This window comes from Littorina saxatilis, linkage group LG1 (assembly GCF_037325665.1).
Source record: "Littorina saxatilis isolate snail1 linkage group LG1, US_GU_Lsax_2.0, whole genome shotgun sequence".
Classification (NCBI taxonomy): domain Eukaryota; kingdom Metazoa; phylum Mollusca; class Gastropoda; order Littorinimorpha; family Littorinidae; genus Littorina; species Littorina saxatilis.
In genome coordinates, this window is record NC_090245.1 from 12,854,279 (window position 1) to 12,877,719 (window position 23,441).

The 23,441-nt window shown below is 45.0% G+C and overlaps 1 protein-coding gene across 1 annotated transcript; it reads right to left on the reverse strand.

Moving 5' to 3' along the window:
• Nucleotides 1-78: 78 nt before the first annotated feature.
• Nucleotides 79-23,353, reverse strand: LOC138965182 (rotatin-like). Its single transcript, XM_070337339.1, has 13 exons — nt 23,218-23,353; nt 22,024-22,211; nt 12,824-13,010; nt 11,467-11,649; nt 8,532-8,625; nt 8,172-8,286; nt 7,743-7,887; nt 4,816-4,969; nt 3,731-3,998; nt 2,278-2,457; nt 718-930; nt 478-540; nt 79-102 (listed from the first exon to the last, which is right to left on the reverse strand). Exons 1-13 carry the CDS (start codon nt 23,267-23,269, stop codon nt 79-81), a joined length of 1,866 nt encoding a protein of 621 aa, XP_070193440.1. The 5' UTR covers nt 23,270-23,353.
• Between the last annotated feature and the right edge of the window lie 88 nt (nt 23,354-23,441).

A 23,441-nucleotide genomic window follows, 5' to 3' on the forward strand; every position in this document is an offset into this window, starting at 1 on the left:
AGAATTGGCCTGCAGCACGAATCTACAGGTGTCAACCATGGACTGACGGATGTGAACAGTCTGACAGAAGTACTTACCTTAGACTGGGCCTGCAGCACGAATCTACAGGTGTCAACCATGGACTGACGGATGTGAACAGTCTGACAGAAATGCTTACCATAGACTGGGCCTCCAGCACGAATCTACAGGTGTCGTCCATGGACTGACGGATGTGAACAATCTGACTGAAGTGCTTACCTTAGACTGGGCCTCCAGCACGAATCTACAGGTGTCCTCCATGGACTGACGGATGTGAACAGTCTGACAGAAGTGCTTACCTTAGACTGGGCCTGCAGCACGAATCTACAGGTGTCAACCATGGACTGACGGATGTGAACAGTCTGACAGAAGTGCTTACCTTAGACTGGGCCTGCAGCACGAATCTACAGGTGTCCACCATGGACTGACGGATGTGAACAGTCTGACAGAAGTGCTTACCTTAGACTGGGCCTCCAGCACGAATCTACAGGTGTCGTCCATGGACTGACGGATGTGAACAGTCTGACAGAAGTGCTTACCTTAGACTGGGCCTCCAGCATGAATCTACAGGTGTCCTCCATGGACTGACGGATGTGAACAGTCTGACAGAAGTGCTTACCTTAGACTGGGCCTCCAGCACGAATCTACAGGTGTCGTCCATGGACTGACGGATGTGAACAGTCTGACAGAAGTGCTTACCTTAGACTCGGCCTCCAGCACGAATCTACAGGTGTCCACCATGGACTGACGGACGTGGACGGTCTGACAGAAGTTCCGATACTCCTCCAGCTCCAGAAGCTGAGCAAAGTGCATCAGGACTGCATGGCATTGTGGGTAGCTCAGGGCCAGACTCTCGTCAAACAACACCGTGCCGAGGCCAGCGTGAAGCTGATCAGGTATCACCTCTACTGCCTGCCCGTACAAATAAGCAGATTAAACCAACAGGGCGGGGATGTAGCTCAGTCGGTAGCGTGCTGGATTTGTATCCAGTTGGCCGCTGTCAGCGTGAGTTCGTCCCCACGTTCGGCGAGAGATTTATTTCTCAGAGTCAACTTTGTGTGCAGACACTCCTCGGTGTCCGAACCCCTCTTTTAAGACCTCCAAACAACTGAGAAAATCAGGTCTTAAAAAGGAGGGAGTCTTAAATTGGGGGGTCTTAAAATGGGGGTTCCACTGTACAATTTATTTTCACGTCATGTGATTCCATCCACACGGCATGCGAATTTCTTCTGAGCGCTAACAGTTTAGTTGCTGCTGCCAGCTTCCGTGACCCAGGGTTGACCTGACCGAATTCCTCGCCTGCTTCCCCTCTTCACCGCTCCCAGAGTTTGGTTGTAACTGCACAGCTATCTGTTCTTGTGATTGTTCCGCAATTAGTTTGGATACTGCTGGACTGTAGTTTGTGTGGCTGTGATGTGTATGTAGTGTGTGTATGTGGTCCTTGCACTCTCCTCTTCAGTGAAATGAACAGTTTATGTGTGCAATGAATTGACGTGTGTGTTGTCATCATGTATAGTGTACATACATTAGCAGAACACACTTTTCTTCTTGACGGTCTTTGCAGACGCTTTCGAGAAAGAGTGACAAGAGCCTCAGTTGTTAGAGACCAGAAATACACAATCGGGTGTGTTGATATTGTGTAATTCTGATGCAGTAGATGATAACTGGGAGTACTAAGATCACCGCCCCTTGCAGGTCACAGGTAACTGAGGTAGTTCAAATTTGTGCATGGATCTTTAATACACTCATGCAGCCATCATCCCCATCAACTATTTTTTTGGTATTAACACTGTATTGTCTGTCTGTGATTAATTAAAAGTCAAACTTTTTATTGTAATCAACTTTCTTTTTCAGGCTTGATATTGACAAAAATAGTCGTGTTTAGAGTCTACTGAAAGTTCACAGATTCGCAGCCTTGGATTTTTCAAAAGAATTTGGATGTTTTTACTCTAGTCCAGTGCAAGGGCTTTTAATTGTTTTGCGCGGTTGTATAATTAGCGCTGCCAGTGACGCTAAAGGACAGCTACCATAAACAAATCCGTTCCTGATAAGGCCGTGGCACCGACGCCCGTAGCATCAATCTTAGCGCGACCGACGACTGGCACCCTCCTACAGTTCGCTTATCTCACACACTGCCGCTAGCACTCGTCTCCCCCATTGAGGGGTTCAAGAATGTTTCCGCCCCAGCCCCCTTCTGTTCTCCTCACCTCCCACCCTAGACCAACTTAACTGCAGGCTTAATTTGCCGTGTCCACGAACCTGGTGGTATGGAAGGAGGTGCAGGAGGTGTGACAAGAGACTGGCCACCCCAAGATACACCTGGCGATGGTGAGCAAGATCCCCTTGGTCATTGGTTGTGTTGGAGTTGCCGCAACGACTGTGATGGTGGTAGTCCATCAAGGCTGCCGATGTCTCCAAGCAGCTTTTCAGCTTCGATACCTGCAACAAGTCGAAAGGGGTACGATAGATAACGGGATGAAACTGAGGAAAACAGAAAATCATGAGAGAAAAAAAGAAGGGTATAAAAGGCTGCAAGGTATTTGGCGCGGCCAAGGACAAAGAACAGTGCCTGTGTTTCGGTCCAGGGGGCGAACCACTAGAGTATTTCAGTTATTATTTCACTATCTGGAGCCACTACATGCAACCATATGCAAAAAGATGTACACATGATTTCAAACAACTTTCTTCATTGCAATACTGAAACCATTTTCAAATTTAGGAATTTCAGATTTCTGGATGGGAATTTGTTTTGTTTTTTTTGTTTTTGTTTTTTTACTTTTGGGAAGACGCTTAAGCGTGCCCTTCTAATCGATAAACAATAACATTATATAACACACACTTGGTATCTGTATGTTTAACTGTACATTAATCTGTGGCACAGCACATTTAACATTTACTTTTGGCGCGAATTCTTATAATACATAAATGGACAAGAATGTATTAATCTATGCGGTTGTGTCTGCGGTGTCAAAATTTGCGACATCAACATACTCATGAATCCACACACACACATACATATGCATATGCACATTTTCAATTACAAAATACTCAAACGTCTCAACCCAAATTCGCAATTAAACATTACATTTAAATCAATAGGCCTACCATATCTAAACTTACAAATACACAATTTTGCTATCAACAAAATATGATTTATAATTTTGTTTGTTGGGGTATGCATTCCTGGTAAATAACCAAACAACACATCATGTTCTGTTAATATAACATTTTCTTTCGTATTAACAAAAATACATAGATCTAATAACATGTTCCCAAAAACGGGAATTGTTTGTTATACCTGTAGCTAGCAGAACTGTGTCATCTCTTGTTCCCCAATATTTTACCGAACATCTTAAAACCAAGTCATAATCTGTTGCCTATACTCCCTAAAGTGACGTGTTTTGTTCTTAATTCTTCTTCTCTTGGCTTTATTCTATCTGTCCATGAAAGTGTCAGAGTATACAAGCATATGTTAGTCTATACCTGTCTGTTAGAGAACCCACCAAAACCAAATAACAGAAACTGTCTTGATCTGATTTCGTAATTCGGATGGTAATGACATAAATCATGAAAAATTTTCAAGGAAAATGCTAACTTTTCTAAAAAAATATAATAAAAAAAATAAGAAGAAAGATTTTTCTGCATATTTTCATGCTCCCACACACTTGTCAGCAAACCCACTACAACTACAAGATCCGATCCCTAAACTTACCAGCTCCCTGGCAGACTCTGACCCGCTGGTCCACACCTCGTCTCCCATAACCACAGCCAAGATTTTCCAGGATTCGAACCCCAGCCTCAAGAGTTCCGTGGCAACTGCCTGACTCTGAGTGCGCAGCGACTGCAGCGTCTGCTGGAGCAGTGTGGCAGCAAACTGCGGCAGTGTCATCTGCAAGAACTGAAGGTTGTCCATTTCCTCCATGTCAGTTTCCCTGCCTCCACCCCCACCAGCTGGGGACTCGGCTCCTACACTGGAGTCTCTGTGAGAAGAGAACAGGGGTGTGACGTTCACTAAACTTTGTCATGGTTAGAATAAGAGACAGTGCAGTGATAAAGTTTGGTCTCCATGAATGAACATGCAACGGAAGAGTTAACTTTTTGGCGAAAGTGGGGAGAGGCTGGTGTATTTCAACAATAACAACAAAGATACATCTGCATTATAAGTTTCAAAAACAACACTAGGAAATCAAACATGGGTGGAATTAATTGTGGTGACACATTCAAACGCCCAGTGAAAAATATACACAAACATAACACACAGAACTACAGTAAAATGTACAAAAAGAAGGCAACTGTCACAGTGCCTAATGAATTCAACAACAATAATTCCAAGTCAACCAATGAAAGTCAAGCTTACAATAGTCAAGATGTGAGTAAAAACACTGTACACATAGCAGAATCTGTGAACCGTCAAATCTCAGCATTTAAAAAAGAAAGAATTGCCAAAGTGAAAAGTACTCCTTCTTTGTTCATGGGCCTAGACTCCTATGTTCACTCATGGTTTTAACACGAGTGGAACTTTACGTGTATGACCATTTTTACCCCGCCATTTAGGCAGCATACGCTGGGTATTTTCGTGTTCCCACCGAACTCTGACATGGATTACAGGATCTTTTCCGTGAGCGCTTGGTCTTGTGCTTGTGTGTACACACGAAGGGGGTTAAGTCACTAGCAGGTCTGCATATAAGTTGACCTGGGAGATCGGAAAAATCTCCACCCTTAGCCCACCAGGCGGCAGCGACCGGGAATCGAACTCACGACCTTCTGATTAGGAGGCCATCAGTGAAAAGTACTAACCTGCTTGAACTGGAGGAGTCACCATCTCTACCATCACCACGGTGACGTCTACCACTCAAGCCAATCAAAGATGGCCGTGTGTCTGTGGAGTGCACCGATTGGCTGGATGAGCTGCCAGTCAGAGAAAATGTGGATGGAGAAGAGGAGCTGAAGTCTGAATACAGGGGAAAGAACAAAAATGCCATCACTACCAGAAATCACCACCACCTTCTCGGTGCTTACATTAATGTCACGAATTTATAATTCTGTACAACTGCACTGTTACAGATCTATAGTAACAGCCCTGCCGAAGCAGCATTAATAATAATAATAATAATGCAAACTTTTATAGCGCTATTCTAGAAAAATGTCTACTCTTAGCGCTTTACAATACATACATCGACCAAGCATACTATACAAGCACAGGCAGAGAAACCGACCAAACATAACCAACAAACTATACATGCACAGGCAAAGAAAACGACCAAGCATACAATACACGCACAGGCAAAGATAACGACCAAACATAAGCAAACATACTATGACCAAACATAACCAACATACTATACGCATTACTGCCGTATGTAGTTAACTTCACGTGAAACGTGGGTTTCATGTGCGTGTGTGTGAGCTCCTTTTTACTTGCGCTATGTCCAGAGTCTAACTAGTCAGTCTGCTTGTTGTACCTGTTGGGGTTACATCGCTGGATGTTTGATACACAGACTTGAATAGACTAGACCCTTGGACCGAGGACCTTGGTGAGCGAACCGTTTTATTATAGAACGTATATATGTAATTCTTTAGTGTATGCCATCGTTTATAAACCGCTTTACATTTCTGTAACTGTTTATCATTGTTCGGTCACTTAGAAGATGCTTTACGTATGTCCGTGTAAGACTGGGAATAACTTATCAATTTGAGTTATTCATATTGTATTTGTGAGGTCATAGCCTTTTTAGTCTACTAGCTTTGTTTTAGGGTCTGGAGGAGATGACGCAGGCAGCCAGAGGGTTTTGCCACCACTACGCGGGAGACCGGTGCTAGTCTGTGGACAGACCGCCCGGTGGTGTACTTGTTCTGTCAAGTCTATAATCATCCTTCCTCTACATAGTTTTCTTCAGCAGAGTAGCCGTAGGTGTTGTGCAGCGTGAGGTATATTTGTGACCGGACTTTATATTTATTATTATTGTGTAATTGTCATCGACAATTGAAAGAGAATTCTTTCAAGTTTCAAGGAATTTCTGGACATCATCTTCGGACTACTGTGTTTGTGTGTTATGTGCGCCTCGTTGAGGAATTACTAGTCAATAGGCTTATTTAGTACAGGCTTTTTTCAACCAACCACATTCGTTTCGTGCCATATAAGGAAGTGCTACATCACAAATGTTGCGTACAGCCGTACACGTCATTTCCGGTTGGCGGTGAAACGAAGTTCACACCAAAAATACAAACGACTTTCGTTGATTTGGGCGATTCTACGAATCTACTTTCGTGGACTTTGTAATCATGTTTTGGTTATTTCTGTATGGAAACCTTTAATCTATTGGATATAGGTTACCTGATCGTTATTTTAACTGTTCATATCTTCCTACTTTAAGGTCTGGAGTGGACGCTAAAGTCGATCTTTCACTGCATTTCTGTAGCATACATTTGCCTAGGTTGCGCCTCGGAAAATCAAAGATGACGGCTTCACGACTTTAGAGTTCTATTTCTTCCCTAATATAAATAGAATACTTATATTTATAGGGCAGACCTTAATTTGTGAACTGTCTCACTTTGAACAGTTATAAATTGTATGAGTACAGCTTCGGGTTGCAAATTAATCGCACATAACACACATCGCGCTTCTTCTGCGAACAGAACTTCTCTGCTGGCGTCAGTCTAAACCGCGACACTTTTTAACACGCACTGTTGAGTTTCGTTGTGCGCGCGCATCCCAGCGGGCAAGAGAAAATGAGGTGGTGAAGAGAAAGTGGTGGGCTTTGTTCTTGTCTCTAAATCTAGCTAATGTGGATCGTTATGTTTATGAACATTTTGTTTGTTTGTTTGTTCGTTCATGGGCTGAAACTCCCACAGCTTTTACGTGTATGACCGTTTTTACCCCGCCATTTAGGCAGCCATACGCCGCTTTCGGAGGAAGCATGCTGGGTATTTTCGTGTTTCTATAACCCACCGAACTCTGACATGGATTACAGGATCTTTTTCGTGCGCACTCTGTCTTGTGCTTGCGTGTACACACGGGGGTGTTCGGACACCGAGGAGAGTCTGCACACAAAGTTGACTCTGAGAAATAAATCTCTCGCCGAACGTGGGGACGAACTCACGCTGACAGCGGCCAACTGGATACAAATCCAGCGCGCTACCGACTGAGCTACATCCCCGCCCTATGAACATTTGATATGTAGACATTATGGTTGATTGTGTGTGTTCCTGTGATTTGTACCGTAGTTGTTGATCAACATACTTATTTATATATCTATTTCTGTGTTTGGATTGCAATTTCTGTATGAGAGGGAACGAACATGCGGGAGACAGATCGGAGTTAAATGTGTGTATGCTACAGGAATCGAAATTCATGACAATCAACAACTTTTTTCCAGAAAGCTGAAAAAGTATAGTGGTGAAAAAGTTAAGACAAAAAGTATTTTTGTTAAATTCTTTAAAAACACACACACACACAAACAGACAAACACACACACACACACAAACAGACAAACACACACACACACAAACAGACAAACACACACCATACTTATTCAGGTTACTGATTTATGCTAACTCAAGCAAAATCAATCAAGAACAACATGGGGAGGACTAAGATACACAAGAAAGTCATACACCTGAACACAAATCAATAACAACAACAGTTTCATGTTTTCATTATGCAACTTCGCAAAAAGAAAAAACACTCAGGACAACTCGAGTACTACACAGGTGCTCAGTGTCACCTTGTTTTGGTGTGTAAAGCACTGGATCCTGGTAATATCTAATGCGACTCTGCAGACAGCGGCAGAGATCTGACAAAGTTCTGGCAGCACACACAACAAGCCTTGTATCCCCACTCTGACCCAGGCCCACCAGCGACAGGAGACTCTGCAGAAAGAAAAACAAATATTGTATCATTGAAACTACCAAAGCATGCATACAGTTCTGTTCCTTAACATCTAAACCTTTTTAATGATCTCTAGAATTTGGCTGGATTTCATGGAAACTGATATCCCGCATCCACTACACACTCAAACACATTCAATTGTTTGTGGTGAGAGCATTTGAACAAACAAACAAACACACACATGGGTTCAGAACTGCTCAGCACATTAAAAGCCCACCTAAACCTGAACGTCAAATATAAGGCCAACCCAGAACAGATTACTTACGTTGACAATCTGAGGTCGCTGGATGAAAATCTCTGCTGGAAAATCTTGAAAGACGACATCGCTGAGGAACTCACATGCACTTGTGAGCATGGTGATGTCCCTACTCTGGAGAGACCTGCGAAACATATGACCGCAATTCTAATCAATGCTCTGTGAAACGACAACAGCCATACTGTCTGCAATTTCCTATGTACGCTTTGATAACATGCTCATAAATACTGGAGAGACAAACAACGTATTAAGACTGTTCCCTCCAAAACTGACTGAAAAGCTCATTTCATTCTGGTATTTCTCACTTTCCTTTCTAATTCCACACTCTTCTTCAACATAGAATTACTAAAAAATCATAAATGCACAAACCTGTTTGTTGACTGAATAACATGGCGGTCAGTCATTGTGAGTGGCAACCAAGGAAATGTGGACATCTTGAAGCCAACCGTTGTTTGCTCTGGCCCTGCAGACAACATACATCATTATAATAATAATAATAATAATAATAATAATAACGGGCATTTATAAAGCGCCTTATCAGAAGTTCAAAGCGCGTGACAACAATACATGTATACAAAAATCATACAATCACTGTCAGATTCAAACAACACATCATGCACATCTCACATCCCCAGACTCTATACTAAGGAACTATCCGTAATGTTGTTGGAACAAGTGAGTTTTCAAATTGGACTTAAAAGATGAAATGGATGGAGAGTGACGTAATTGAAAGGGGAGTGAATTCCATAACTGAGGTCCATAATACGAAAACGTGCTAATGATGTTAATGATGTACATATCCTTTAGATCATCTGCCTACAATAGATTATAGATACATGTGTACTTATGACACTGCAATTATGACCACTATAAACCTACATGGGTGTAACCTAGAAAAAGTGAATTGACTGAAAAGTACAAGGCAGGGGTCCAGGGGTCGCACAGACCCCACCAGGGTCACCACCAGCCCAAAACAAATTTTGGCATTTTAAAGGTGATTTTGTGGCCTTTCCTGGATTCTAAATACCAAAAACAGTAGCACTTTAATGTCTGTCAAAATAATACCCTGAAAGACTATGATCAAACTGCAGAAGGGGGTAAATAAACCATATTCGTACAAGCCACAGGAGAGGATGTTTGAAGAAGCAAACGAGGAAGAAGAACAAGATTACAGTGATAGTCACCACCACTGAGTGTTTCCTACAGTAAAAACAGTCTTTTCTTTCAATCATTGAACAAAGAGAGGTTTATCCAATACTGTACATATATATGTGTGCGCGTTTACAATACAGTTGTGGCAGTTCTCCTAATTCTACAGCTTACTATGTTGTTGTTTCTAAGCTAATTGCCGGCGAGAACTAGTAAAAGTTGTAAAGAGGAACAGAGAGAGATAAATTTGCCTATATGTTTCTCTCTGCCCAGCGTTGCAGACTAGTGCATGCAGTTGATGTTATTTTTCTTTTATGATGTTACCTCGCGTTGTGTTTTCCCTATCTCCTAGTGCAATGCAAATCTAACCCTAGTCTATTGCTATCTCTTTGCTTTTCCTAAGATTCCGGCTTGACTGGTCAACACTTAATTCTATGAACTGAACAGGAACTCAATCAACTTGAACACCAATCAAACATGAAGGGAGTCCACACATGGGTTGTAATATTTCGAGCAGGTTTATTTATCAAAACGGTCAAACGACCAGCATAAAATGGTAAGTCAAATACAAATTACATGATACCAAATTCACCTTACAGGCACACGCTTTCGCTCAAGTAAGATGTCATCTAAAATACCTATTCTCCCAACCCCCGAATCTATCTAAGATGAGGTTCTGCAGTCTGACGCCTAGCTAACTAATCCTTGATCCCATACAGGATATGTTTGTTCCCTAACTAGCTAAAGTTGGGTGTCTAGAATTTCAACAGGGATGCTACTTATTTTTCCTGGCTGTAAACGGAAGAACAGTTCTTTCCTCACCAGGCTAAAGGTTTATTAAAGGGATAGTCTGAGACTTCCTACTGCTATTTTTGATCCTTGGGAGACCCAGGCCTCGGCCCTTATCTCGTCAACGATATTTTTGGCCCTAATCTCAAAATGCTACTCCTACTTAGGAATGTACAAGACGATGTCCGAACCCGACTGCAATGGGTTTAACCAACGCACATGTACTTCCACTAGGTTTACTGTCGCCTAACTACCTAAGTTTGTCGGACCTACCCGGTCCGATTTGGTTTAGTTTCTATCTGTCTACGATGATTTTTCTCCTAACCTAACTTTTGGATCGCTCGGAACCAGACAATTCGACTGGCCCGAGTGGTAATGATCGTCCTTTGAAACTAATCGTACTCCTACTCTGCCTATTTGAATGAAAGAGAATCTCAAGATTCTTTACTGCTAGCAATTTACCCTACTCTGTCAAATTTATCCTGCAAAACCTAACGACCTTTCTGCGCTCCGATCTTTTATACCCCTTCTAACCTAGTAACTCTAAAATAATGTCCTGATGTTTCGCATTGGCTAAATTAGCAACAATGGCCGACTCTCTCGCGGAATCATCCGCAGTAAAACATAATCCCTCATTATCCCTACTTTCCCTACAATTACGATGTCCGCAGACATCGTTTCATTAACATTTCAATACACTTGCTTGTTCTACAATTTTATTCTATTCAAAAGAGCTTCAATCGCCCACTAGATCAACATCTCGTCTGTTCCGGTCGGCAGACCGTTGTTCGTTAGAACACAACTTTCATCGGTCGCTAAGCCGATCGTGTCTCCTACCGAGCTTTAAAACGGGCTCTAATGACCCGGGAACATATTTATTATAACTTCTCCTACTGCTTAAAACGTTCAACTATTCAACTAACGCTACAATAACAGGTTTGTTAACTTTTCGTCTTATTCCCAGCATCTAACTTGCTGATAAAACAACATGGCGGCCATCGCCCATATCGAAACTAAAACTCATTCCTTACGGAAATCCTAACTACATCATTTTCATGCATTATGACATACGGGGAAAAGCTGGCATTTGCAATGACAATCCAGATTCCATTCTGGATTGCCTTTGCTGCTGCAAACTTTATCGTGTTGACGGCATTCCCGTCACACAGGAATCTCAAAGTGGGACATGGACATCAAAAGTTAACGCTGGAAAGGCATCTTACCTCACTGAACTGATCACACACCTTTAGCTTTGCACTTATTTTGCTATGAAATATATTTGAGAACAAGATATTCAATCAGGGAAATAGTTGAAACTGATAAAACAAATTATTCTGGAAACCTGATCAACTTAAGCCCAACTCACTGAGATCTGGTTGGGGCCCCTGCGGAACCTTCCCCTCTGTTCCGTCCTCAAAATAGCCTTGCTGCACATTGTCATGGTAACCAAGTTTCTCTGCCGTGACGGACGGCAGGCTTGACGCAGCTGCTGTGGAGACACGAGATCTGCTGGCCTCATCGACAGATGTCAGCGTGTTACCCCACAATGCTGTAAACAGAGGAAAAGACAATACAGTGGAACCCCCTTTTAAGACCCTCAAATGAAGACTCCCTCCTTTTTGAGACCTTGTTTTCTCAGACTTTCTGTTCATAACCTCTGTAAAATTACCCCCATTTTAAGACTGGATTTTTTCTGATTTGTGAAGCCAAAGTTCTTAAAACGGGGGTTCCAGTGTAATGAAAAGCGATTTGAATCTGACAGAAAGTAGTTAGATCTCAATTAAAATGTCATCATTTTTACAGTTCTATGGATGCAAAACAGGAGAAAAAACCCACAAGTACCTGTACTACTTTAGAATATATATATACGACTTGTGTCTGTCTCTGTGTGTGTGTGTGTGCGTATGTGTGTGTGTGTGTGTGTGTGTGTGTTTGTGTGTGTGTGTTCGCGATGCACGACCAAAGTTCTCGATGGATCTGCTTCAAATTTGGTGGGCATATTCAGGTAGACCCCGGACACAACCTGGTCGATGAAAATTTTCAACACGTGCTCTCAGCGCGCAGCGCTGAACCGATTTTGGTTTTTCTGTTCATCTTCCCAGATCCATTCCCAGTAACTCTTCCTTATCTTCTCCAGTGTTTTGCGTTTATCTCCCTTCCTTCGTGTGGCGTCAATCCATATTCCCGTTACTATTTTTAGAAGGTCACTGTCCACAACGCTTTCATCCCGGCGAAGCCGGATATTCCCGTTACTATTTTTAGAAGGTCACTGTCCACAACGCTTTCATTCCGGCATCTCTACTTCTTCCCGGCAAAGCCGGGTATTCAGCCCTACTTCTTCCCGGCTAAGCCGGTTCGCCGGGTATCCCGGCAAAGCCGGTACCTGCCGAAGCGGGTAATCATCTAGTGATACATATATATATGCGTTACCATTTTGAAGCTATTTTACTTATGAGTTGTTAGTGTTACACGTTATCCACATGTATATGCATACAGAGAAATTCAGGATGTACTACTTTGAAGAAACACAACTGTTACTGTTACACCTCCTGTTCTGAACATAATTTGATTTTAATTCATCTTTCTTTTCAAGCATAATTCATTTATGTTTCTTGGGCTTTCGGCCATCTCCTACATACATGTAGCGACTAGCATTCACTGATTCAGACAAAACTCAACACATGTTCAATCAATACAGCAGCAGTTGCAAACTAAATACAAACCACTGTCAACTGGTTTATGGTAGATACACTCTGGTGCATGTTCCTGGCCCTTGACCTCTGGAAGGCGCATAACATTCTCCAGGATCTGATCAACGATGGGCTTAAGGCTGCTTCCAACATCCTCCCTGAGTTGAGTCAAGAATTCAATGCCTCTCACACCTTGTATCAACTCTGCCGCTCCCCAGTGCTGCAATATATTTAATTTCTGCAATATATTTAATTTATCATAATCAATATTAATTAATATTGTAATTCAATCAAGTTGGCGTTTTAATGAAACAGATCCTGTGATTGGTCAGAATGCCCCAACTCATTAAAAATTACCAGTCATTAATTGTCGATAACCACTCGCTAAAAAAGCCATTAACCACCTGCCGGCGAGGCGCATTGATACAACCTCAACTAGTCTCGGAGAGCTTTGAGGGTCATTTTAAAAGCAGGAAATATTAAGGCCAACGAAATACCGAGACAATAAGGTATGCGAAGTGATGACGTCGAATACATGACATAAGTTGATGCATGAATTCTTCCGGACTACGTCAGTCAATTCCAAAGATTGCTTTTGTGATGAAAAGAATTTGGTTTAGAGTTTGCTGTCCAGAAACCCGTCAAAAAAGAAGGGAAAATGTATGTGAAGGAAAACAAAACAGGAGCAGAGTGATAATATAGGAATACAGAGACATATTTCTTGGGACTTGACCCTTGCAGGTAGGTGGACTGAAAGTAGTGTGTGAACAGAACAGAACCAATTCTGTCTGTTTACCATCGCATGAAAGCAGGAAAGAGATCGTTGTCAGATTGAATTACAATAACATTAACATGCTTCCATTTGAAACTTCTCGGTCTTCATCGTGGATTGACGCCCTCCCAAAGTCTAATTGAAGCGACGGGGCGTCAATCCACGATGACGACCTCGAAGTTTCACATGGAAGCATGTTAATGTGTAATTATCAACCAAACATTTGCCATTGTTGCTGCTGAATACTTCATTTACTTGCGTTATTGTTTTGGAAAAACTCACCATCAAATGATCAATACAAGCTATAACCAGTACGCTTGATCAGATTGAGAAGTCACATTCAGTGATTCACAATTAACAAAAGAGTAAATAAAGGCAATGCAGATCAAGTTTGATCCCAACAGAAGATTTTCGGAAATAACTCTGTCGGGTTTGCACGGGTTGTGAAAGAGTGAATGCCCTTCAATTTGTGCAGACAAACATTGCCATGTGCTTCCTGTACAGTGAAAACTGTCAAATACGGTCACTGGACTTAGCGGACACTCGCAGAATACGGACAGTCAGTCTCGGCACGGACTGCTTTACACTGTAAAACACCTGTACGTTACGGCCACCTCGGCATTACGGACGCGGACACGTATTTTGGGTCCATAATAAGTGTGTGCGGCCAGATCAAAGGCATTGTGATAGCTGGGTGGCCTTGTTAAAAGACACGACCTTCTTCCCAGGGGTCAATGACCCAGTTTTTGCCATGAGAGGTGGTTCCCCTGTCATATCTGAGAGAGGAAACACTTCCTGCATGGGGGTCAGTGACCGGTCAGTGACCGAGTTTAACAGAGTGGAAATCTGTCTGTGCGGCCAGATCAAAGGCAGGGCAGTAGCCTACCTAGTAGCTGAAACATGCATTATCACAAGTTTTTAAACTCAGGCATGGTACTGAAGGAATGGCAGTTTCAGCTGAAATAAAGCCGGGGGTCCAAGGGGCCGCTCAGGCGACTTTTTACTAATTTAAATGTGTTTAGTGCCCTCTCCTTGAAGCTGAGAGGGATATAAGTGAAAGATAACAAGGCTTGAGTAAGAAAAAATAATCTCAAGTCAATCAGCAGATTTTTTTTTCTTTCTTTTTTTCGTTTTTGAGAGTACCATGCCTGAAACTTGTTTTACAACAGTCAATATTCCAAAATTTTAATAATAAATTTTCATTTAATTAATATACTTACCCAACTCACATATAGCAATTAACTCTAGTTCAGTGCTGGTAACGCTGTACGCGTTCCCCTTGGTAACAAGGGAGACCACCCTAAAAAAGAGTGATCCATCCCATAATATCAGACCGATGTCCGGTCCAACATCCGTATGCGTGCGCATACGCCGCCATTTGTATCATTCGAACGAAGCCCAACTCACTACTTTTTTTAGAACCCAATACCACCACAGCGGGGAGGCGGGAGGGTTTAAACGATGTGAGTTGGGTAAGTATATTAATTAAATGAAAATTTATTATTAAAATTTTGGATTAAATTACATATTATTACCCAACTCACATATAGCAGATTGCTACTATAGGTGGTGGGTACTTACCAAAACTAAGCACGCAGGACTTGTCCCGCCGCTACCATGGCAGGCAGCGCGGAGCTTCCATCCTGTCTGACAGAAGCGACGTCTCTGAGGTAAAAGTTGACGAAAACGTCCTCAGAGCGCCAATACGCAGCTTCCAGTACCTCGGCTAGCTTGCCGGACCGAAGAACTGCCACTGAGGATGCCCAGGCTCTCGCCTCATGGGTTCTAGCCGCGGTGAGAGGCAAAACTGCCCTATCATCACCCGACTGCACTAGCCACCAGGCATATGCTCGTTTGATCAGAGTGGAGATCCATTTGGCCAGAGTCACCTTCGCTATATCCTTACACCTAGCCGTGTTTAAAGATATGAAAAGAAGCTTTTGACTTTCTGACCTAACAGGCCGAGTTCGAGACAGGTAACATCGGAGAGCTCTCACAGGACAATTTGCAATATCGGGATCTCCAGGAGCCAAAATCTTGCTCAAGGGTGGAATGCGCAAGATTGGAGAAAGCTGGCCAGGTTTCTGGTTTTTCGCGAGAAAGCCGGGAACAAATTTGAGAGAAATGGAACCATCCTTCTCGAACGCAATATCCTTGTCTAAACCCGACAACGAATGCACCTCACTACCTCTCCTAGAAGTAGAGAGAAGCGTTAAAAACACAGTCTTACGCGTCAAATCGGCCAAAGTGGCTGACAAAAGAGGCTCGAACTCATCCGAGGCTAAGAAACGTAAGACCAGGAACAAATCCCATGCAGGGAGAAGCGATTTTGAACGAGCTGCTAAAAGGGCAGCCCCCTTAATAACACTAGCGATAACCCCTCCGAGCGAAATTTTGTGGCCTAATTGCGCGAGGGTCGAAGAGATCGCCGACCTCCGGACCCTAATAGAAGAGGGAGAAGCCCCCTGATCAGCCAACCAAGACAGATGGTTGGCTACCTGAATAGACCTAGGAGAAAGAGGTTTAACCCCATTAAGCGCGCACCACCTAGACCAAGAGGCCCAGTGCGATGAGTAAACCGAAGAAGTCGATTTTCTATGCGCATGTCCAACGAATCTCAGAGTAGGGGAAGAGGCCCCTGCCCTACGCAAAGCGCTTCGGACAGAATCCACGCGTGAAGGGCCAGGATCTGTGGGTTCTCATGCTGAACGCCTGACCGAGGCTGCACGAGATCTCCTCTTTTCAGGGCGAGAGGGATTGGGGGCCGAACTGCTAGACGCAGTAGGTCGGGAAACCAGTGCTGGCTTGGCCACAGAGGAGCGACCAGAACCAGCGCTGGTTTCTCCAAGTCCACTTTCCTGAGGACTTTGCCTAAGAGGCAGAACGGAGGGAAGGCATACGCCGGAAGATCTGACCAATCCACTTCCAGAGCATTCACCTTCCAGGCCAGAGGATCCGGGAAGGGGGACACAAAGAGAGGCAGTCTCGCCGAAAACCTCGTCGCAAAGAGATCTATCTTGGGCTTGTCGATCTGCGACCAAAGCCGCTGCAAAGACTGGTGTGTGAGAGTCCACTCTGAATGAACAATCCTGTCCCCTCTGCTCAAAGTGTCTGCAAGGACGTTCAGACTGCCCTTCAAGTACACTGTTGACAACAGAATGTGCTGGGCGTGACACCACTTGAGAATGCGACATGCAATGTCGGAAAGACTGTGACTGTGAGACCGAGTCCCCCCCTGCTTGTTCACATACGACGCCACAGACATGTTGTCGGTGTGAAGACGTACATGACTGCCCTCCAGGAAAGGCTTGAACGCTAGAAGCGCCAGGGAAACGGCCTCCAACTCCAGTACATTGATATGTAGGGAGGCCTGAGAGCAATCCCAAACTCCCGAAACCATGTGCTCGTCCAGATGAGCACCCCACCCCGTCAGAGATGCGTCCGTAAACAACTCTCTCTCCGGCGGTGGACGAACAATGGGAACACCCTGGAACAAATCCGGAAGAAGCCAAACACCTGTGGTCTGCTGAAACCAAGTTCCCAGTGCGATCGGAGCACTCCAGTCCTGGGATGTCTGATCCCACCTTGACTGCAGGGAGGCCTGAAAAGGCCTCTTGTGAACCCTGCCCAACGGAATGAGGGAAGCCATGGATTCCATCTGACCCAGAACCGAAGTCAGAACCCTTGCACTGGCGTGATTCTCTCCGTAGAGAGACCGAATCAGACCCTGAAGCTTGTCGATCCGCCTTTGAGACGGACGGACAGACCACCGAAGCGTGTCGAATTCCATGCCCAGGTAAGTAAACGTCTGGGATGGTTCCAACTCGGATTTTGTCAGGTTGACAGAGAAACCCAGCTGTGCCGCCCGGCTCAGCACCCTGTGCGTATGAGCCTCGCAAAGCCCCCTGTTCTGGTGAAGGATTAACCAATCGTCCAGGTATGCTCTGAGACGGATGCCTTCCTGTCTCACAAGAGCGCAAAGCTGCCTGACCACAATCGTGAAAATCCACGGAGCTAAAGACAGGCCGAACGGCAGAGCCCTGAACTGGTAAGCTTTGCCGCCCCAAGGGAAGCGAAGCCACTTCCTGTCCGCGACATGTATGAGGACGTGAAAGTAAGCGTCTGTAAGATCGATCGACGTAGCCCAATCTCCCGGCCATAAGGCCTCCCGAACCGAAGTTGGAGTTTCCATGGTAAACTTGATTACTCTCAGAAACTTGTTCAAAGGAGAAAGATCTAACACCGGCCTCCACGCCCCCGAGGCTTTCGGCACTACAAAAAGTCTGCCGTAAAACCCCGGGGACCGCGCGTCCAAGACCTCCTCTATAGCTCCCTTGAGCAGCAGAGCCGAGACCTCCTCCTGGACCGCGTTCCGTGCCACCAAATCCTTTGGCGCCCTGCAGGGCGGGATTATCCTGACCAGGGGAGCCTTCTGCCCTGACCAGAGAAGCCGGAACCCCGAACACACTATCCCCGTGACCCACTTGCTGGCCACCAGTTGCAGCCAGGAAGAAAGGGCCCTGGACGGGCCGCCCGCTACAACTAGCGCGGGGGCCACCGGGATGTGTTGTTCGGGGAAGTTTCATTGGGGGTGAGGCTTACGCCCCGACCCCCTGGAACCCCCGAAAGACTGACCCCTCTTAGGGTATGGAGCTCCACGCCCCCTACCCCTGGAGGAGAATGACTGCTTCTGGGCCTTCCCACCACCTGACGAAGACGTCTGAGGCTTAGCAGAAGAAAACGCCTGAGTCTGAGACTTGCCCTGAGGCTTCTGGAAGCCCTGTGAAGCCAAACGCGCGATCGCTACATCCCGCGCGTCCTGCGTCTCTTTCTGGAGTGCATCGAAAGACGCCTGCCCTAAGAGAGACCCCTCAGCAAAAGGGGAGACCTTCAGCCTCTCCACAGTCGCGGTGTCCCGAAATCTGGACCCCGTCAAGAAGGCTGATCTCCTTGAAAGCACCGCGTGAGTATACAGCCGGGCAGACAAAGTAACCTGTTCTCTAGTCACCTTGCCCAGAGTAGCCAGCAGTGTTGAAACATCTGTCGGCGACGCATCAAACCGAAATTCAAAAGGATCAAGAGATGTGGCAATCGATCTGGATAAAGACCTTTGCAGAGACTCCGACACGGACGTGAGCTCCAGCAAAGACCTTCCAACTTCCTCCACAGCTGTGAGAGAACCGTCAGTACATGGGACAACTCTATCCCTATTGTACCCGTCCTCTCTCAAAGCAGCAAGTTCCGGCGTCACCGGAAGTGCCCCTGACGGCAGAGCAAAAGAGTCAATCAGATTCACAGGATAAGGGGTGAGCTTGAACTTCGGAACACCGGAAGCAGCCCGAGCCCCAGGCTGAGCCAGCCAAGAGACAACGTCTTCCGGGGCCTCGCCGTGCTGAACCAACAACGGCACCGCCGGTTTGCGTTTACCACACAAGACGTTAGCCATTTCATAGGCAATAGTTGACGATTCCCGGAAGCGGTAGCGAGGCCGTTGCTCCTGAGCACTCCGGAAATCGTCAAAAGCAGAACGAGGTGGGTGAAGCTGAGCCTTGTCCTTCACCACCCCTTCCGGAAAGTATCTGAACGCCGTTTCCGCCGCCAACGCCACTGCGGCTGACAGCTTCACGGGCAAATTCAGTTGGGAATCCTCTACCACTGAGGCATCCCCGTCTTCCGCCCTACACTCCGACTCGAGATCAAGCTCGGAGCCAGGAGGCAGAACATCAGACAGTTTATCGTCGGCAGAACCGACCACTTCCTGCCCCCCGGGCGGAAGAGGACTAAAACGGTCCCCGATATTCTCATAAAGAGACGTACGGAGGCGTTCGTCCTTTCGCTGCTCGTGGGAACTCTCACGACTACCAACGCCAGAGAGAGCCCCCTGAGCTCGCACACCGGCGAGCGGTGTAGACATACCTTGAACTGGTGTCCCATAAAGGAGAGACACCAACTTGGTACTCCCATCCTGCGAAGCATGGACATCCGCCCGAGTCACAGTCGCCGAAGGCAAAGCGGAAGTCGAAGCCGGAACTGCAGGAGACTGCCGTACCTGTGCTAAGGAGAGAACATCAGAAACACCAGACGGAAGCGCTCGTAATTCCTCCCTAGTGGAAGATAATTCCGACGCAAGTGTCGAAACTTGAGCGCTCAAAGTCAACAATAAAGACGCAACTTCAGTTGGCGCTAACCCAGGGCAGCCATCTGAAGTTGAGGCAGAAGCAGAAGCAGAAGCAGAAGAAGAAGAAGCTTTGCCCGAAACACCACTCTTGCCAGAACGTAAACAAGCCTGACCGGAAGTTAAACTGACGTCTGCTAACACGGGAGATTTAACAGAAGTTGAATCAGAAGAAACAGACGCGGATTTTCCTGCGCCCTTCTCTCTCCTAGAGCTACGTTTTGGAGGCGTATCGTCAGAAACCTGCCTCGAACTAGGCTTCCTTTTGGCGCTATCAACAAGCGCAGCCTCCGCCATAGCGAAAGAACTCACGAAAAATTTCAAAGAAAAACAATTTCAGAAAAATTTCACAAGTACAAAACGAGCGACAAAAAACGTCGCTAAAGTTATAACAAAACGGAAAGATCTCACCACACAGCGTAGGTAAAGGTGAACAGTTAGGCGACGACCAAGGGGAGATGCCAAAGCCAAAGACTAAGACAAAATGCTGAAGACAGCAGGAGCGTACATCAGGAGCGTCCTTCCCAGTTGAACCGCTGAGAGAGAATGATACAAATGGCGGCGTATGCGCACGCATACGGATGTTGGACCGGACATCGGTCTGATATTATGGGATGGATCACTCTTTTTTAGGGTGGTCTCCCTTGTTACCAAGGGGAACGCGTACAGCGTTACCAGCACTGAACTAGAGTTAATTGCTATATGTGAGTTGGGTAATAATATGTAATTTAATAAATGTTTCTCTATTTAATCTTAACAGCTTCTGTTTTTCTTATAAATGTACATGTACATGTGCAGTACTCTCTCTCTCTCTCTCTCTCTCTCTCAACTTGACTTTGTCGCGTTTACTTGCACCTGTCTAATAAGGACACCTGCAGAATAAGGACACTTTTGTCTGGTCCCAAGGGTGTCCTTATTTGACAGGTTTTACTGTACACGTGTTTGACTCTTTGAGACACGCCCTTTCACTAGTGACTAGCCTATATCAATGTCATGTGGGAAATATAATGTCACGTGGGGAAACGTTCCCACGTGACAGTATACTTATAGGCCAGTCACTAGCAAGAGCGCGTGTCTCCAACACATGTACAGGAAGCATATCATGGCAATGTTTGTCTGCGCAAATGTAAGGCCAAGGGTACTCACTCTTTCAGTGTTTCATAACCCATACAAACCAGAGTTATTTCCGGAATTCATCTGTTGGTATAGTACTAGTAGTGTTACAATTGCTTGTGCAATAAAAATATGTAAAACTAAAAGCTAGCCTCTGCCATTAAAATTTTAAATTGACAAAAGCAGCACCCGCACTTCATTAATTGTCTTCAAAGTATTACAGTAGGAGAAAAAGGGGCTGGATTGGACACACCCTTAGGAAACCAACATCCAGCATCACCCGCCAGGCTCTCACTTGGAATCCACAGGGGAAAAGAAAGAGAGGGAGGCCAAGAAACAGCTGGAGGCGGGACACAGAGGCAGAACTGAAGAGGCAAGGCAACAGCTGGGCAGAAGCGGAGAGAACAGCCCAGAACAGGGTGCGATGGAGAAATGTCGTCAATGGCCTATGCTCCGCTGGGAGCAAAGGGCCTAAGTAAGTAAAGTATTACAGTGGAACCCCCTTTTACCAATTTTGAAAGACCTGATTTTCTTTGATTTTTGGAGGTCATAAAAAGAGGGTCCAACTGTACTTTAAGTTTAAGCAGGCATGGGAATTGAAAATTGTAAAAAAGGCGGAAAATTTATAACTGAAGACGCGAAGCGTCAAGTCGACGGCGCAAAGCGCCTAGCCTTACTAGGGGGGTCCGGGGGCATGCCCCCCCGGAAATTTTTTTTCTCCAAAGAACCCAGATGGTGCAATCTGGTGTCATCTGAGCTCCAAGTTTGCCATTAAATTCTGTTTTTAGAATCAGAGTTTTTAGTACAAAAATGTACCAAATTTTGCTTACATGTATTATATATGGTTTAAATTTGTAAAAAAATTTATCTGTTGAGACAAACAGGAAAATGTAACTTGTAACACAATCTGTGCAATCTGGTTTACTTTCAAACATAATAGTTCAATAACTGAGGCGGGCGGTAGCAGTGCGTGAACAAAGTACGGAAAGTTTTCGCGGGCTTTTGCGCAAAGGCCAAAGTAACCGGTGCTTTTTTTGTGTGCCTCCCCCCTTTATTTTTTCGGCGGACACTTTTGCATTTTCGGCGGAACAAAAAAAAAATTCGGACAATTCCCATGCCTGTTTAAGGCAGATATAATATATGACATAACACACAAACTGACAAAGAACCAACCTGAGACAGTCGACAAAGCAAGCCAAGAACTTCTTCTTTCTTGTTGCATGGTGTAAAATTGAACCACTCCAACAGACGAATGATCAGGTGACGTTCATGGACAATATCTTGTTCACAGATCAGATTGTGCTCAAGTTTGGAGTTTATGTTCTCTAGTGCTCGAATTCGAATCTCCTCCAAGTTGTGGCCTGCAAGTTAGCAACAGGTTACCATTATGTATACCATTTCAAAGCAATTAAACTTTGAGACAGCGACCATGCACCCATTTTACATGTCAACTTAACAATGCACGCAGCGAACCGTCAACAAAAAAACTAATAGATGGATGCCGGGGGGTGGATGGGGGGTTTGCAGGACTGAAAAAGTCGCTGAACTTGCTTGCTGGCCGCCGCGCTGCTACTAATGACTTCGGTACTCGCTCTCTCTCGGACTCCCCCTTATCTGTTATCTCATTCCAGATGCTCTCCTTCACTCATCACCTCCCCCCTGCCCTCCAACCCTCTTCCATTCCTCGCATTCGTTCCCACGGGACTTTGCTATCACTTCCCCCTGAATTACCTCTACACCCCCCCCCCCTTTTTCCTGTATATCTGTCTCGTAATAGAGTTCATGGTCGCTAACCGCTCCCTCTAAACTCACACTTAACTTTGCAATGCATGGCAAACCTAATGTGCTAAAACTGAGTCAGTGAATGAAATAAAGTTTTGCCATATCTTTTCTTGAATCCACAATGGAGATCGCGAGCTGCAAAACTGTATCTTGCAAATGCATATCAATTATTATACATGATTGTGGTTGTATACATACATGTATACAGTACAAACTCACTGATGGCACAGTTTCAAACTTCCCAAACCTCCTCATACGGCCGCTTTATGTACAAGCCTGGTATGATCACAACAGATTACAGAGGTATGAGCGTGTCATGTAAAACGCGCAGCATATGTATTCCTTTACTTTCGGTCACACGCACAAGAAGACAGACAGAGAGAGAGAGAGAGAGAGAGAGAGAGAGAGAGAGAGAGAGAGAGAGAGAGAGAGAGAGAGAGAGAGAGAGAGAGAGAGAGAGAGAGAGAGAGAGAGAGAGAGAGAGAGAGAGAGCGAGAGAGAGAGAGAGAGACTCAGAGAGAGATGCTTCACATTTAAATTTTAATATTTTTAACAAAAAAAAAAGAGATACGACGTTTGCATCACCTAATTTTCTGAATAATCCTTGGAAATCTATATCTTGTCGGTACATAGCCATCGCATACAAATCACAATCGCCTCATCAAGTTAGCCGTTTTGCAGAAAGTCGTCTGCCATTCCGTTCTGCCCAAACATGTTTGAAAACTTCCGCTATTCTCAAATGGTACAGGAAGTGGTCGTGACGATTTTTGAGCCATTTTCGAACAAGCTTATTTCTGTAGATTTGTCCA

Bases quoted from the DNA above. Each gene is read 5' to 3' on its own strand.
- LOC138965182 (XM_070337339.1), bottom strand. From the start codon at position 23,269: ATGGCTATGTACCGACAAGATATAGATTTCCAAGGATTATTCAGAAAA. The intron at 2,458-3,730 runs GTAAGTTTAGGG...GACTTGTTGCAG, and splicing joins CAGAGTCTGCCAGGGAGCTG to GTATCGAAGCTGAAAAGCTG. The intron at 931-2,277 runs GTTCGTGGACAC...TTGTACGGGCAG, and splicing joins ACCTCCTTCCATACCACCAG to GCAGTAGAGGTGATACCTGA.